This window comes from Notamacropus eugenii, chromosome 1 (assembly GCF_028372415.1).
Source record: "Notamacropus eugenii isolate mMacEug1 chromosome 1, mMacEug1.pri_v2, whole genome shotgun sequence".
Taxonomy (NCBI): domain Eukaryota; kingdom Metazoa; phylum Chordata; class Mammalia; order Diprotodontia; family Macropodidae; genus Notamacropus; species Notamacropus eugenii.
The window spans coordinates 290,296,379-290,312,609 of NC_092872.1; the positions used below are offsets into that span (position 1 = coordinate 290,296,379).

At 40.6% G+C, this 16,231-nt stretch overlaps 1 protein-coding gene and 1 pseudogene across 2 annotated transcripts in view; one reads left to right on the forward strand and one right to left on the reverse strand.

Moving 5' to 3' along the window:
* Positions 1 to 459: 459 nt before the first annotated feature.
* The window catches only part of DPYSL4 (dihydropyrimidinase like 4), an 82,076-nt gene continuing 66,304 nt past the window's right edge, over positions 460 to 16,231 (forward strand). Inside the window, exon 1 of one of the 2 annotated variants that reach the window (XM_072629110.1) lies at positions 460 to 760. In XM_072629110.1, coding sequence (XP_072485211.1) covers positions 722 to 760 — 39 coding nt within the window. In that variant the 5' untranslated portion in view covers positions 460 to 721. The remainder of the gene's footprint in view (positions 761 to 16,231) is intronic. The other variant, XM_072629111.1, reaches the window with a different exon arrangement.
* Positions 10,892 to 15,893, reverse strand: LOC140529333 (DNA endonuclease RBBP8-like; annotated as a pseudogene).

Consider the following 16,231-nt stretch of genomic DNA (forward strand, 5'->3'; position numbering starts at 1 on the left):
ACCTGCCTATCCTGCCCACCTTCTTTCCCTAGTCCTATTCCCGAAGAACCATACTTGGCCTTTGCCTGTGGGGTCCAGGTCTGAGCTGGGGGCAAGTGGGGCCGGAGTCTGCCAGTTCCCGCTTTGAACCCCTAGATCCTGACCCAGCTTCCCCGACCCTGCGGCAACCAAACTGGAGCCTGAGGAACTGACGGCGGGACCACATACTGACACGCAGAGCCAGCTCTGAAGGGGGACATCACGCTTGGAGGGGTCGGGGAGTGCTGGGGGAATGCGAGAAGTATACAGAAGGAGATCGGGGCCTGGACAGGAGCCTGGTGGAGCTCCGCCCTCTCCTCACTTCTTCAGTGCACCGCCCCCTACAACCAAGGCGCCCCTAGCCAGGCAGCAAAGGCAGGTCTGGAAGGGGCGGAGCTAGACTCGGGGCGGGGCCAGGTCCAGGGGCGGGGTCATATCTAGAGGCGGGACCACTAGGTCTCAGAACAACAGTTTCTCCTCCCGCACACTTTGCGCGCGCGCACATGCATACACGGCGTCCCAACCCTTTGGTGTCTGGGAACCCAGAGAGGCGCCCCCTACTCCCTCCCCCCAAAGTCCACCTCGGACCCTCGCCCCTCCCCCCAGTCCCGGGGACCCCGAGGCGCGGCGCCGACCTAGGCAGACACCCGGGCAGAACCCGGAGCTTGGCCAGGGGCCTGTGGGATTTCTGCGGAGGCTGAACATGTCGTACCAAGGCAAGAAGAGCATTCCCCGGATAATGGTGAGCGAGCGAGCGAGCATCACCAGCCCTGCGGCTCTCCAGCCTCAATCCATCCTGCCCTCTCTCAGTCCATCCCCAGCTTTCCTTGCATCTCTCCACCTCTGTGTTTCCTTCCATCCGTCCTTCATCTGTCTCTCCTCTCTGCATCCCTCCATCTCTCTGTCCTTCCCTCCAGCCCTCCCTCAATCCGTCCCCCATCCGACCATTCCCCATCCCTCTTTGGTCCTTCCCTCTCACTCTCCTCTGCCGGCTGAAGGATGAGGCTGAGCACTGGCAGCCTGAGCTGGGGGAGGTGAAGAGACTATCAGGGAGTCCCGGACCTGGGACTCCGCAGCTTTTCTACCCGTGGAAGTCTCAGTTTCCCATCCTGGTTTCGGGTCCCGAGAGCGGGAAAGAAACGAGCACGCTGCGCCCCGACTCGCTCCAGGGGCTCCAGGGGTTCACAAGTAATCCCCTCTGTGGGTCCTAGCTGGGGCCTGGGTGCAAGGTGGGGACCAATCACTAGTTCATCCGAACCCACACGCCTGAGGAAGGGGGCTGTGGATCGATTTCATTTCCTCCTAGCTTTCCTCGGAACGGAGGGGATGAGGGAATGTGGGTCAGTGGAAATGGGGCAGACCTTGATCTTAGTTGGACCTTGTGTTTCCGGGAAGCCTTCACAGCCTGCGCTTTGCTAAACTGGAGACTCTGTGGCCCTCTGGGAGAAGGCATCTCCATAGATCCCTCCGAGCTAAGGCCCTGTGAGTGCTGCTGCAACCTAGCTGTCCCCTCCTCCCCTCCTTCTGCTCTTCTCTTTTCTCTTGTCCAAGACAAGAGATGTGTTGGGATGGAGGGGGAAGGGAAGGGGAGGGGGACAAGCCTGGAAGCTGGGCGATGAGGGCAATGGAGGGGTTGGCTGTGAGCCTGAAGATTTTGCCTTTGTTTGGTCTCTGATTGCTGAATGGGGTTAATTGATGAAACAATATTTATAGAGTTGGGTTTAGGGCTGTTTATATTTACCATAAACTATCTCCCCTTCCTGTTGGAAATAACATTTGGAAAAAACATTGGGGATTCCTGGAAAGCCCTTGTCGGCTTTCTTCCTTGTGTTCTGTTTTTTTGTTTGGAACCTGGCCATGGGTCCAATAGGAAAAGACCCTGGAAAGACAGCAGGAGGCGTTGGCAATGCGAGGGGCCCAGGCTTGGGGATTTCCTAAGGAAAGACAGTTGTAAATCCTGGAATGCCTTTGTTGAGCCAGGCCAGGCCTGGCCTGCCTAGGACATCCTCTCTGAGATGCTGGCTTTTGACTGTGCCATTCCAAAGAATAGGTCTTGTGGTCTTCTGGGTTTTTGTCTTCTTAAGCCAGTAGTATATGAATTTAGACCCTATTTGAAATGGTGAGAATGTTCAAGGCCTGCTGGATGCCAGAGCTTGCTTTGGGAATTGTAGAAGATGTGATTTTGGTATTCAGTAAGAAATGAGTGTGAGCTCATGAAATGCTCTTATTCATGGAACATTGAACACAAACACCAAATAATCAGCAAAGGAGCTCAAGTCTAATAATGTTATGGCACCTGGGGACTTTCCACTCTAAGTTTCTTTGTTTTCTATCTGTGAAATGAGGGGGTTGTTCTGAACAGTCTTTTCTGTTCTTTCCAGCTTGAAATCCATGATCCTTTCTACCCTTTTTTACTCTTCTGGGAATGATATAGACACAGGATGTGAATAAAAATAGAAAAAAAACAATCTAGAGCAAATGCCTGAAAAGATCCAAACTATCTTCTAAAATTAAAAAGAAAAGACTACAGGCTATGTCTGGAACATCATAACTTATTCTGATGATCTTCTGCTCAAGGGCTTCCAGTCCACTTATAGGCAACATGGCTATGTGACAGCTTGTGATGCTGTACATCTCTATTTCCTTGACCAACTTGAGACTTTGCTTTAGTCAAAGCTTTTCCAAACAAAGGCCTCCGGTTTTCTATAAGTATTCCTTGTCAGCTGTATACAAAATGAAATCTTCTATTGAGTGTGATTCACTACAGTCTGGAAGAATCAGAACTCCCACTCTGAACCTCCCAGCTGCTTGTCTCTCTGTTTACCCAATGATCAGAGTGGTATCAGGCCAATAACTTTGCATGGCTGGAGGCCTGGATGCCTCAAAAGAACACCTCTTCGTAACATTGGCAATGGGAAGGCAGACAGCTCTCATCTGTCACCAGGGAACCTGGGGTATTTTGACAGAATGGAATAGAGGGACTATCTGTGCTGTCAGATATTTGTCCCTTAGGTCTGTGACTGAAGCTGAGCTAAGACAGTGGTGTATTTTGGGAGTTGAGTACTTAAAATCATAGATTCAGACAAGGGCCTTCTGGGGTCATCTTGTCTAACTTGAGGAGCAAGACCACATTGACTTTCCCAAGATCACCCAGATGATAAATGTCAGAGATGGAATTTGAACTCAGATCCTTTAACTAGAACCAGGGGTCAGTTCCTTTGTAACAAAACAAAACAAACAAAAGCCCCTAACCTGACTGAGCTCTGAGAGCCCTACAGAGTTGCTCTTTTCCCTCTCCCAGCAAAAAGACATGTAGATAACTAATGCCAAGGACATTTCTACAATTCTGTCTTACCTTAGTCTGCTTACCCTTTCAGGAGGTTCTGTTGATCAGGTATGGATAAATGAGTGAACAAATGGGTAAAAAGTGTTTAAGTATCTATGTTGTGTCGAGTATTAAGTGCCAGGTGTTGGAGGTACAAATGCCAAAGTGAGATTGTTGTGGCCCTGAAGAAGCTTCCGTTTAAAGTTAGGGTCCATGGACAGAACTCCATTGGGGATCCATGCAATTGGAGAGGAAAAAAGACATCTTTATTTTCACTAACTTTTAGTTTCCTTTGTAATCTGATGTAATTTATTTTATCTATTTAAAAACATAATTCTGAGGAGTCTGGATCTTGCAGGCTTCTCTAGACCAACTATCCAAGGGATTCATGACACTAATAAAGTTCTACTAGAAGAAGCCAGCAGTCTACAGGGGAAGAGTGTCCCTGACTAAGCCTACAACTTGTGCCAGCTTCTTTATACGTCCCTTTCCCTTCTGACACTAAATCCATAAAGGATCAGAACTTCTGAGCAAAACCATCTGGGAGCCATCAAAAGAAAACCAAAGAATGAAGGTTACCCTGTAGGACCCTTGTGAATCTGGGCCATTTCATTCATTCATTCATTCATCCATTCAACAAATGGTGATTGAATGCCTATTAGATGCAAGGGTCTGTCTGAGACCTATAGACAATGTTTCTCATCCTTCTTTCCCCTCTCCCATCTAAACCCTGAGTGGGCCATTGAGACTCTCTTGATTTCTTCCTATGTCAAAAAGAAAAAAAAGGATAATGATAACTACCCTGTGTAGCAAACAATAAACAAGCATTCATATTGTGGTGGCTCCCAATATTTTTAATTTTAAAAATTTATTTTACAAACATTCATTGTCTTTCCTTCCCTCTCCCCCCTCCATAGAGCAAATTTAGAAAATCCTCCCCATAAATGTGCCTAGACTAGTCAAAGAAATCCCCTCATTGTCACGCCCCAGTGTACAGGTCTTATTCTAGATTGGAGGGCTGTCCCCTTCCTGGCAGGAGGTGTCTGGTGGCCTGATTCATCTTCAGCCCTCTGCACTGCTTCTTTATCATTGTATTCATCAGAGTTTGAAAGTCTTTCAGAGTTTCAAAAAGCCTTTTGAAAGCACTTGCTCCGGGTCAGGTAGGTGTGCAGGATACAAAGACAGATATGAAAAATTGTTTCTTTAGTGGAGTAACACACAATTTATCCCAGCAAGATGGTGTCTGCTAAATCTCCTCTTAGGATCCATGCAGGGAGGTGTTCCCACCGAAAGGACTCCAACTCTTCTCTCAAGCAGACCTGGATTCCATTCTCACCTAAAGAGAGGGAATCAGAGACTTTGTTTTCACACCTTCTGTGGATTATTGTAACTACCATTGAGTTTGGGGGAAAATCTCCTAAATCGTGTGGGTATTATGGTTCATGCCTGGGTCCCCCTGAAAGTGGGCTAATGGGGTTCTTTCTAGAAAAGATCCTTATGTACAAAGTAGACAGAAGCTCTAGGATCTCTATTTTCATCCATCTTTAAAAAGTGTTTAACACTCAAAGGTATGTATTGCCAAATATGTAATACAGGAAACCCTATCCCAGAACTACTAAGATACTTTCCCAGGGAGGGGGGAGGTGGTATGTGTCAGGACTGTGCTCAACAGGTCTTTCTTTCTTGCCTCTCATCTGTACAGTTCCAGCAGCCCCTAAGTCCAGAATTTCTGATTGATCAAGCAGACTCTTTAGTCAAGGATTCTCCAGAGAAGATGGTGCCCTTCTTTGTGAAGCCCCCTTGTGGTGGGCAATGAATTCCTGACCTTTTGAGCATCCAAGGTTACCTGCAGGACTGGAAGTGGCCATGTCTCATGATCACTGTTCAATGGCCTGGGCTCAGGGAAAGCAACCCAGAAGCGAAGAAAAGCAGGTATTCACCTGAGCTCCAATCTGAGGTGAACCTAGGTGATATTATTCCTGCAGCCATTTGTGTATAGGTGTCATTACTGCCATGCTTTGGGAGGAGGGAGTGGTATGGAGAGTAAACCTTCCCCACCCCTGCTAGAAGTCCAAAGGAGAGCTTTCACTGGCTGCATCCCTACAAAAATGTCCACTGGATAGAAACCAGGAGTCATCTCTCCTCATTACATTAACCCACAGAGGAGGGACTCGTGGTTCAGGTACCAGTCCTCTTTGGCACAATCCCCAGTCACAGGGCATATAAGGACCACTCTGAAGCCACAGGCTGCTCAGGAGTTTTAGCCTAGGATGGCAAATTGTGACTTTCTCCATGGAGGCAAAATGAACCTGCTCAAATCCAAGGAAAGTGTCTCAGTCCAGAAGATCAGGGAGTTTTCTGATCGCCACTGTTATTATAGTAATGTGTAAAATGGGAGCACACTAGCAGCTTGAGGGATCTGGAAATGCTTCATGTAGAATGAGATGCTTGAATTGAGCCATGAAGGAAACTAGAGATTCTAAGAAGCAGAGGTGAAGAGGGAACACTTTCCAGAAAGTCCAGGCAGTGCAAAAGAGTGGAAATGAGAATTGTAGTCTGTGCACAAAGGATAGTAAGAAGGTAAGCTGGACCACTGTGTGTGAAGAGGGGAAATGTGTAATCAAGCTGAAAAGACTGATTAGGACTTGGTTGGAAAGGGTTTTAGATTTCATGCTGAGGGGATGAGAATTGGTTCTAGAGATAATAAAGAGCCACTGGAGTTTATTGATGGGTGAGGTGTGCATGGTCAGATCTTCAATTTAGGAAAAGAATTCTGAAAGTTTGTGGCAGATGCATTGGGATGGGACAGGGAGAACAGATAGGCTACAGTCCAACTGAGATGAGATGAAGGCTTTAACCAGAGTGGTGACTTTATGAAGGAAGAGGAGTAGACAGACATGAGAGATATTGTAGAATCAGTTAGTCAGTAGCAACCTAGTAAACACCTACAATGTGCCAAGCACTGGAGAATACAAAAAAAGGTAAGTAGCAATGATGAAATAAGACAATTGATTAGCTATGTGGGGAGAGAGAGAGAGTCAAGGAGAACTACAGGATGACACCAAGATGGCGAACCTTCCTGGAAAGATGGTGGGATCTAGAGGAAGGAGGGAAGGTGGCTTCTATTGAGCCTATGTGTACTTTTTAAATATTCTTGCTTTTAGCTTCTTTTCTGGCAGATTGTCCTTCACTTTGGCGTGCTTATCTTATCCTCTGCCACAGTTTCAGGGCTGGTGGGGGAGATGTAATAAATAAGCACATAAGGAATTAGCCGTCTCTGCTGTTAATTCATAACATTGTACCTAAGTAGGCTTCTTTGTGACGAGTAATGGACACAATTGTGATTTCTCTGCCTCTTGTACCAAATTTCTATTTTGTGAAGTTTTTGAGGATTTGTGAGACCTAGAGAAAATATGCAGTCCTCTGTTTTGTTGGGACCAAGAAGTCCCAAAAATTGGGAGATGTGAAGAGAAGGGAGATGGATGTGGCCAGGATAGATAACAAGTTTGGTTTTATATGTTGAGTTTGAGGTGTTTAAGGGACATCAAATTTGAAATGTCCAAATTGGCAGTTGGAAATTTTTGAGTTGAGATTGGAGAGAGAGTAGGGCTGGATATATAAATCTTGGAGTCATCTGCACAGAGATGATGTGCACACGTGCAGGTCTATGTGAATGAAGAAATCGGTTATCTGCCTTTAGAAAAAGAGGCTAAATGGCACAGAAAGGCAGGTAGGGAGCCTGCTGTGCACAGAGTGTTGGGCCTTGAATCAGGAAGACTTAAGCTCAAATTTGGCCTCAGATATTAGCTGGCTATTTGACCTTGGTCAAGTCACTTAATTTCCTCTGCCTCAGTTTCCTCATCTGTAAAATGGGAATGATAACAATAGCACCTCCCCCCCCTGCCCAGGTAGTTTTGAGGATAAAAATTATACATCTGTAATGCAAACCTTAAAGGGTTAAGTGCTATAATAATATTGATAATGATAATAATAGTTATTGTCATGTACAAAGATTTGGACTCATCTTGACCACTTGGGATTAAGCAGTTGATATTAGGCATCCTTTTCTCAATTTACTTAGCTCATTAAACCCCCACCCAATCTTCTGGAGAACACATTTCCTTATAGCTTCGATAATGACTCATGTCTTGGGTTTCCACCACAAAAAAAAGGGAGTCAAAAACTAGTTGATGTTCAATACAGAACAGGCAATGGACAGGCAATTTATTCCTCTGCACCAAAGAAGAAAGGTCAATACAAAAGACTCACAGTGAACATTAACAGAGTGACTTAAAAGAAAGCTTCAGTAAACTAGCTTACAACTATAGTCATATCATCATCATCATCATACAAATTACCATTTACATAGTGCTTACTCTGTGCCTGCCAGATACTTTGCTAACCCTTGGAAATAGGCTTAGGTTATCAGCCTCCCAATATTATGTTTAGGAGGCTGATACTTAAACCTCATTAGAACATAAAACTGTTGGCAGGTCTTTGAAATAGACATTTTGCATTTCCCTTCCGTTCTTTCCAACAATCTCATGCATGTGACGTCTGGTCAAAATAGCTTGGGCTAATCCTCTTGTTGGTGGCCTTCTTCTCCAGCACCCCTGGGGTAGTTGCCAAGATCTCCTAGTCTACCACTATTGGGCTCCAGTACTATAGGACACAAGAGTTCTGCACCTCTCCAAAAGTTGACTTCAAGCCTGGACGTGAATTTTGTGAGGGGTATACATCAACCTAAGATCAAGAAAAAAATAAACCCTGAAGCACAAAAGGGAGCCAGAGCCAAGGTGCAAGGTCACCTACATGAGTACCCTGCCCTAGTTTCCACATGGGCATAGTCATCATAATGTTACAACAGAAAAAGGTCAGTCCTTCCTCCCCACTCTGAATCCCCTGGAAGTCTGGGAATTACATAATGCTATCTGGTGAGTTGAACAAGAAGAAACAGATTCTTCTGTAAATAGATACAGCACCCTGCCCCACTGTTACTGTTATGGGCTGGGGGAGGACCACAGCATCACTCAGAGTTTGCCACATTATGCTAAAATGCCAACTCTTTTCAGCATTTGGTCACTAAATAGTTGGAAGCAGACTCTGGAGTCCTGTAAATCACCAAAAACGTAAAGGAATTGAATCATACTCCATGGGGTGGTCCTTCTTACACTAAGAATAATACCTCCAAGTACAATGTGAATATCTAATGACTCTAAAAGATAGCACACAAATAAATCATCACACAAACACAAATACCATTCTAATACCATGTAATTGAAATAATGTTGCAACATATACCAGAAATGTTTATTCCCAAAGTAAAAAATCAATATGTCCAATCCCAAGGAGTATCCTTGCCTTGGATTTCCAGCTGAAGTCCACAGTGTTTTCATTAGCTATGGATCAGACTCTATTAAGCCAATATGCCACTTCAATATTGTTTGGACCATTCTGGGGACATAGAAAGAGAAAAGAAAAAAGAAAAAAAAACAAAAAAGGAGTAGCTGAAGCCCATAGCTCCTCCATGTTCTGTCAGTTAAAGTCACTTATCTCAAACCTGAACAATTACTCCAATTAATCAATGCCCAGTTCCTCATTCAGGCTCTCACTCCCTGAAGAGTTACAGTCCTATCTTTCTCCAGCTGTTACTCTTGGCTCCTTTCCAACCATGAGCAGCACAACTTTTAAATATTTTATAAATCTTGATGTAAACAGCTTAGGAATACACAATGAATAAACGTAACAATTAAAACCTATGGACAACTAAAATATAAAAATATAAAGAAAACTCTACCATCAGCATTAGTTTAGTTAATACGTGGCCAAATTATACACCTGAGTATGACTTTCCCAATTCTGGAATTTTATAGTGGCTGATTTGAAAAACTTACAAAGTATTTAGCTATATTACTATGTATAAAAATGTTGCACCACGACCTATAAACTAATATCAATCAAAAATGCTGTGGGTAAGTATGTGTCCCCAATAATGCCCCCAATTAGATTCATTATCAAATCAATTCTATAAAATTTAGTTTCCATCCAACCTTGAAATCCATTAGTTAAACTTAATTGCTTCAGTGGATTTCTGATCTCCCTGATGTGGGCATTCCCTCCAATGGTGCAGATCACAGCTCATCCATCCTTCTCATCATATGGGACCTTGGTCTCCATCTTCCTCCAATCTTTCATGTGTTTTCATTCAATGTCTTGTCAGCCTTTCTGTAGGCTCCTCAATAAATAATGCATGTATACAAATGAAGCACAGTCTCTCCATTGGTTAGGCCAGCTCCTTTTTGCAGGACAAACTGTCTCTGTTCTCTTCTTTCTCTCTGATGGCATCTGTGATGCTATTTTGCATGAAAAATTCCTTTTAAAATAAACTTAATTGATGTATTTGGTTTTTTATATTACCTTCATTTCCCAATGTATTACTTCCCATCCTCTCCCAGAAAGCAAACCCAAACAACAAAGAATAAAAAGAGAAAAATAGCTTAGAAAAATTAACCAAACTATAAAGAAAGACTTCATTTATATATAGTGCCCCCTCTGACCCCCAGCCACACAGAAGTAGAGGGAGGACAAGAATGGTCATTATCAGTTCAAAGCATTAAGTTTCAATTATTTTTTCTTGTTCTTTCCAATTTATATTGTGGTGGTGGAGGTTGTTCAGTTGTTTCAGTCATGGCTGACTCTTCATGACCCCATTTGGGGTTTTCTTGGTAAAGATACCAGAATGGTTGTCATTTCCTTCTCCAGTTCATTTTACAGATGAGAAACTGAGGCAAACAGTGTTAAGGGACTTGTCCAGGGTCAAACAGCTAGTAAGTGTTTGAGGCTGGGTTTGAACTTAGGGCTTCCTGACTCCAGACCTAGTGCTCTGTCCACTGCCCCATGTAGCTGCCCTGTGTTGTGGTAATTACTCTAAATATAATTTTCCTGATTATGCTTACTTTCCTTTTCATTATGTCATGTAATTTTTCTTATGATTCTCTTTTTTCCTCATATCCATCTTGCCTTACAACAAAATCATATTCCATTACATTCATTGACCATGATTTTTTTGGCCACTCCACAAGAGAGGGATATCTACTTTGTTCCTAGTTCTGTGCTCCAACTAAAAACTAGTTTTCTATGAATAGTTTTGCTTGTATGTGTAATCTTGCATTTTGTCATTAACTTTCTTGAGGCATATATATATGTATATATATCAATAGAATCTCAGGGTCAGAGTAAGGATATTTTAGTCTTTTTATCACTATTTTAAAATTATATTTACATATTACAAAAAAACAAAGGATAAAATCCCCCCCCTTTAAGTTATACAGTGCAAAATGGAAGCACCTCATTGTTTCAAAGGTGCAAAATCAAGAAAAAATATATTAGCACAATAAATTTACTCAGCATTATATTAAATAATATTTCCTGTTGTACTTAAATGATATGTAAATCAGGCTATATAAATGACATATAAATTAGCATATTTAAGAGGGGAAGAAATCAGTTCTTTATTCCAACTTTAACTATAAATAAATGAGGATTTTTTTTTCTGGCACTTTTTGCAATTTCCTCAATATCTATTTCTTCTGCTCTTTGCCTTTTGGAGAAACCATTACATTGTAAGGCTTCTGCCTTTTGGGATGTGGACAAGAATCAAGATCTTCCTCAATGTACCCTCTGTCCCCATAAGGAGGAAGTTGAAGGAAGCCCAGCTTCCCAGAAATTTTCAGGTGTGTTAGGAGGAATATAGCAGAAATGGTGTCTTGAACTGGAGGCTGATTTCTTTTCTCTTTCTTCTTCTGGAATATCTGCATCATAAATTTCACATTCTTTACATGTGTCTGATCAATTTTCTCCTCTCTTCTTTTTTCTGTACCACCTCAATGTGAGGGAAAATTTGCAACGTAGTGTTTCTTTCACCATTTTAAAAATAAGGCTCTATTAATGCTTTTTGTCTGACTTTATCAGCTGTGTGTGTGTGTGTGTGTGTGTGTGTGTGTGTGTATCTTCATGACTGCTTAGTTTCTTTGCAACAACTGATAGTTCCTCTTCGTCTTCTATGTGGAGATTTTCTTCTGGCTCACAGAGTGGAGAACTATCTGCCAAATATGATTCACATTCTTCATGTGTTGTCTCATCAAACAATTCTGATAAACTGTCATTCACTTTTCTTTCTCACTTAGGGCTTTTTTCTCCTTTCTGCTCTTGCTTCTTGATTTTTAAAAGCACAGTTTCATTAATCAACATACAGACCATGTCCACAGTATTGCCTCCTAATCTTTACTAACTACTATCCTTTGTATCCGTTACAATATCCACTCTATGTTTCAGTTATTTTGTTGTCATCTTTAAAATGAACTGGAAAAGGAAATGGTCAACCACTCCAGTGTCTTTACTAAGAAAAACCCAAATGGGGTCATGAAGAGTCGGACATGACTGAAACAACTTAACTGAACTGCTGCTGGATCTGTACTCCACTGGATATTATCTAAGGATGCCTTGTCTTGATTATCTTACAGAGCTTGTACTTTAGTTACTCTTACAAGGATTTAACTGAAGAACTGAGTCTGGTTCACAATCTCTGTGTTCCATCCCACCTTTCATTTTTATTGGCTTATAACCACCAGCAACCTTCAGGTCATCAAAAAGACACTCTGACCCCAGACTTTGTTTTTTCTGAAGTAGAATAATTCTGAAGGCAAAATTTGATTTTCTTCTTTTAATTGTAGCTGTATTTTTATTGGCAGATGATTATTTGTATGATAGAAATATGTATTCCTGGGAAAATGGTCCTGTTGGGACTCTCTGCTTATTATGGAGTCCCTATTTAAATTTGTGTGACTAGAGGAAAAGGCCCTTGGAGTGGGTTTCAAAGCATCATGAAAAACCATCTGCCCAAATCAGTTTTTACAAGCCTCATTTCCTTGACGTTTTCTTGCTGGTGGATAGCTGAAAATCAATCAGATAGATCCAGGGGCTTATCTATTACAGAGACTCTAGTGAAGGAAGAATGAATATGCCCTCAGAAAGGAAAAGCATTTTCTTTATTGAAAGAGGTTTGGAGGCAATCTTCTCTTTCTTCAGGCTTCTTCCTTTTGGCTCTTCTGCCTCCAAGTGGTTTCAATGGCACAAAAAGATCATTTTTCCCCAGTAGCTTCATCTTTTGGATTATCAGTCTCAACCTGTGTACTTATTAATTCATTTATATTCTTTCTCATAAGCATTTGCTTATGGAAGAATGATCAATAATAGTGCTTGCTTGAGAACAAAGATTAAGTCATGTAACAAGACTGGTATTATCAGATTTTGATCTAGGTTTCTGTGCTCTAGAATGAGAAGTATTACTAAGGGAATTTCTTTTAAAATGAGACTTTTTCCCAGCCTCCAAAAGAGAAGGTAACAAGCTTGTATTCAAGCCTAAGCAGACCCCAAACAGGAGAAGATGCCTGAGCTGCCCAGTCAACTGCTGGTGTAGTCCTTGGAGAGGAATCTGAAAATCTCAAGCTATTTTCATTATTTTTTGTGGATTCCTGAAAGGATTGTTTCTTTGATTCTCATTCCTATTGATGGTACAGGTCTTCATTGAAAGGATTCAAAGCACTTTGACAGGTTCTTTTTTGAGCACTAAAACAACAGCAACTGCAGCTAAGTTATAAAAATATTTCTCAATGGCATAACTATTGGTATCCTGGATATTGGTCATAGGTGGTAATGTTTGATCACAAGTGTCTGCCAGAAGAATTTCACTTTCATAATGGTTTTGCTGCAGTTGATTTGAAGACTTTAGACCTTTTGCTAATTCATTTGTACATAGAGCGTGCTCCAAATCAGTATGTGTTTGCTCTATATATCAGACGCGTAGGTTCTCCTTTCTTCCTAGTTGCTAATTCCTAAAATTTCAAGAAATGAGGTATAACCCTCTGTAGGTGGATAGGATTTTTCATCGTCATCATCATCACCATCATCTAGCCAGCTTCATATTATTTTGATGATTGGTGCTTTATAATATTGTTTGAAATCTAGACTTGCTAGATTTTTTTATTCTCTTGATTTTTCTTTTTTTATTTATTTTATTGTTTTTTCATTGATTCTCTTGATATTCTTTACTTTTTCCCAGATAACTTTTGTTATTAATTTCCTAGCCTTATAAATAATTCTTTTGTAGTTTGGTATGGCACTTAATAAGTTAATTAATTTATTTAGTATTGTTATTTTTATTATATTGACTTGGTCTACTAATGAACAATTACTATTTTTCCATTTGTTTTTGTCTGTCTTTATCTGTGTGAAAACTGTTTTGTAATTGTGTTAGCATAATCCCTGAGTTTGTCTTGGCAGGTAGACTTCCAAGTAATTTATTGTCTGAAATGAAATGGAATTTCTCTTTCTATTTCTTGCTTCTGGGTTTTACTGGTAGTATATAGAAATGTGGGTGATTGATGTGGGTTTGTTTTATAATCTGCAACTTTGCTGTAGGTGTTAATGTATCATTTAGTTTTTTAGTTGATTCTGTAGGGTTATCTAAATGTACCATTATATCTGCAAAGAGTGATATAGTTTTATTTCTTCATTGCCTATTTTTATTCCTCTTTCTTGCCTTACTGCTATAACTAGCATTTTTAGTGCAATGTTGAATAATGGTGGTGATACTGGACATCCTTGCTTTAGTCCTGATCTTATGGGGAAGACTTCAAGTTTATCCCCATTTCAGATAATGCTTGCTCTTGGTTTTAAATAGAACTACCTGTCATTTAAAGAAAAGTTCCATTGATTCCTATGCTTTTAGAGGAATTGGTGTTATATTTTTTTCAAAGACTTCTTCTACATCTATTAATATAATCATATCATTTTTGTTGTTTTGTTATTAGTATTGTCAGTTACACTGCAGCCTTATATTGTATAAATCCTACCTTGTCATAGGGTATGATCTTCATAATATATTGCTGTAATCTCCCTGTTAATATTTTATTTAAAATTTTGCCATCAATATTCAGTAAGGAACTTGATCTATAATTTTCTTTCTCTGTTTTTTCTCTCCCTGATTTAGGTGTCAAAAACATATTTGTGTCATAAAAGGAATTTGGAAAGACTAATTCTTTACCTATTTTTTCAAATATTTTATATAATATTGTGAGTAATTGTTCCCTAAATGTTTAGTAGAATTCACTTGTAAATCTATCTGGTCTTAGGGACTTCTTCTTAAAAAAACTCATTGATGCCTTGTTCAATTTCTTTTCTAAGACAAATTCTTTAAGTATTCTTCCTCTTCAGTCAATCTTTTTATCTTCATTAAAATGTAATCAATTTCTTTTTTTTATGATGCTATTTGGTGCTGCCCATGTCCAGTGCCTTCAAACTCTCTTTCTGAAGAAGATACTTATGGCATAGATATGAGGCTCTTCTGGGCCATTATTCCCTTCCATCTTTTCATCCTAAGCTATGTTCTCTGACATCTTTTTCACTGTTCTCCACTGTGCCCATCTTTGCATTGAATTCTTCAAGTATTAAAGTGTATGTTGATTTAATCTGGAGTATCATATCATAGTTTTTTGTAGAACTTCTGTGCCTCTTCATCCTCTGCAATATATGTTGACACATATTTTGTTGATATTCTTTGTATAGTAGTTTTGCTTTTCCCAAATGCTGCAATTAAAGGCTGACCCAGTGCTTCATGAAATGTTGTTGATCATTGCCTTTGGAGGTTTGTTGAGTCCAGCCCTACCAGCTCCATTAGATTTGCCTCTTCAAGGGAAAGCTGAATGCCACCTCTTCGTTTAGTTGCCAACTCTCTTTGTTTTATGGTTTCATTTTCATTGAGAATGTCAAGATTGATGTTCTGTTTTTTCTGGTTAGATGTTCACTCATTAGTCAGGTAACAGCTAATTTGTAGACAGAGAAAGTAGCATGACTTTTAGCTTCATCTTCCCTCCTTCACTATCAATATTTTCTACCATTCTGGCATCATCATTGCTGAAGTTCTAAGTGATCACACTGGGTGGGATTATCTTGTATTTTCTTTGCTTCACAGGTTGCCATAGCCATAGAAGTCATCACCTCAACAAAAAAAAAAATAGCAAAGTCTCAGGGAGATGTGGATTTAGGGGTGAGGCTAATGAGTGCAGTTTGGGATCTATTGAGCTTGAGGTGCCTCTGACAATGATAGAACAAAAGGTTCAAGAAGACGTGGACTATTTATTCTTGTCTTTATATACCTATGGCCTAGCACAGTGCTTGGCACATAGGAGACCTTTAGTAAATGCTTATTTATTGGTTGACCAATAGAGGCAATCGGTAATATAAGATTACAGTTGAGGAGGTAGAACAAGACTAGACATATACTTAGGAGAGTCATTTGAGCTTAGATGCTAATCCCATAAACCTAGATGAGATGACAAAAAAATATCAAAAAAGATCTTTAAAAGTGTCAAGAGAGAAGAGGATCAAGAAGAGAATGTTGGAGGTGTTGGGTTGTAAAAAAAATCAAGAGGGAGAAATTATCTCAAATTACTGAGTTTATTGTCATATGCAGTACCCAAAGTGCAGTCATGTTGGCTGAATACATACATGCCAGTAGCCTGTGAGAAAGATTATAAAATTCTCGCAAATAACTCCAGTTTTTATATGCTCAACCAAACAACTTTGATTTTCTCTCTTTACCAAACATTGTTCCCCAGCTGACATAATACTGATGTAAGTATTTTTTATTGGAACAGAGTAGAGACACTGTTTCAAGACCATCCAACGTTCTCCTATTCAGACAATCCTGCAGTTTATCAGCAGCTTTGCCTTCTTTTTCTGTTTTGTACCCTTATGGGTTACCATGAATTATTTTCCCTTATTATAACATTCTGTTAGAGGCAGAAACAAAATTTAAACTGTCAGTTC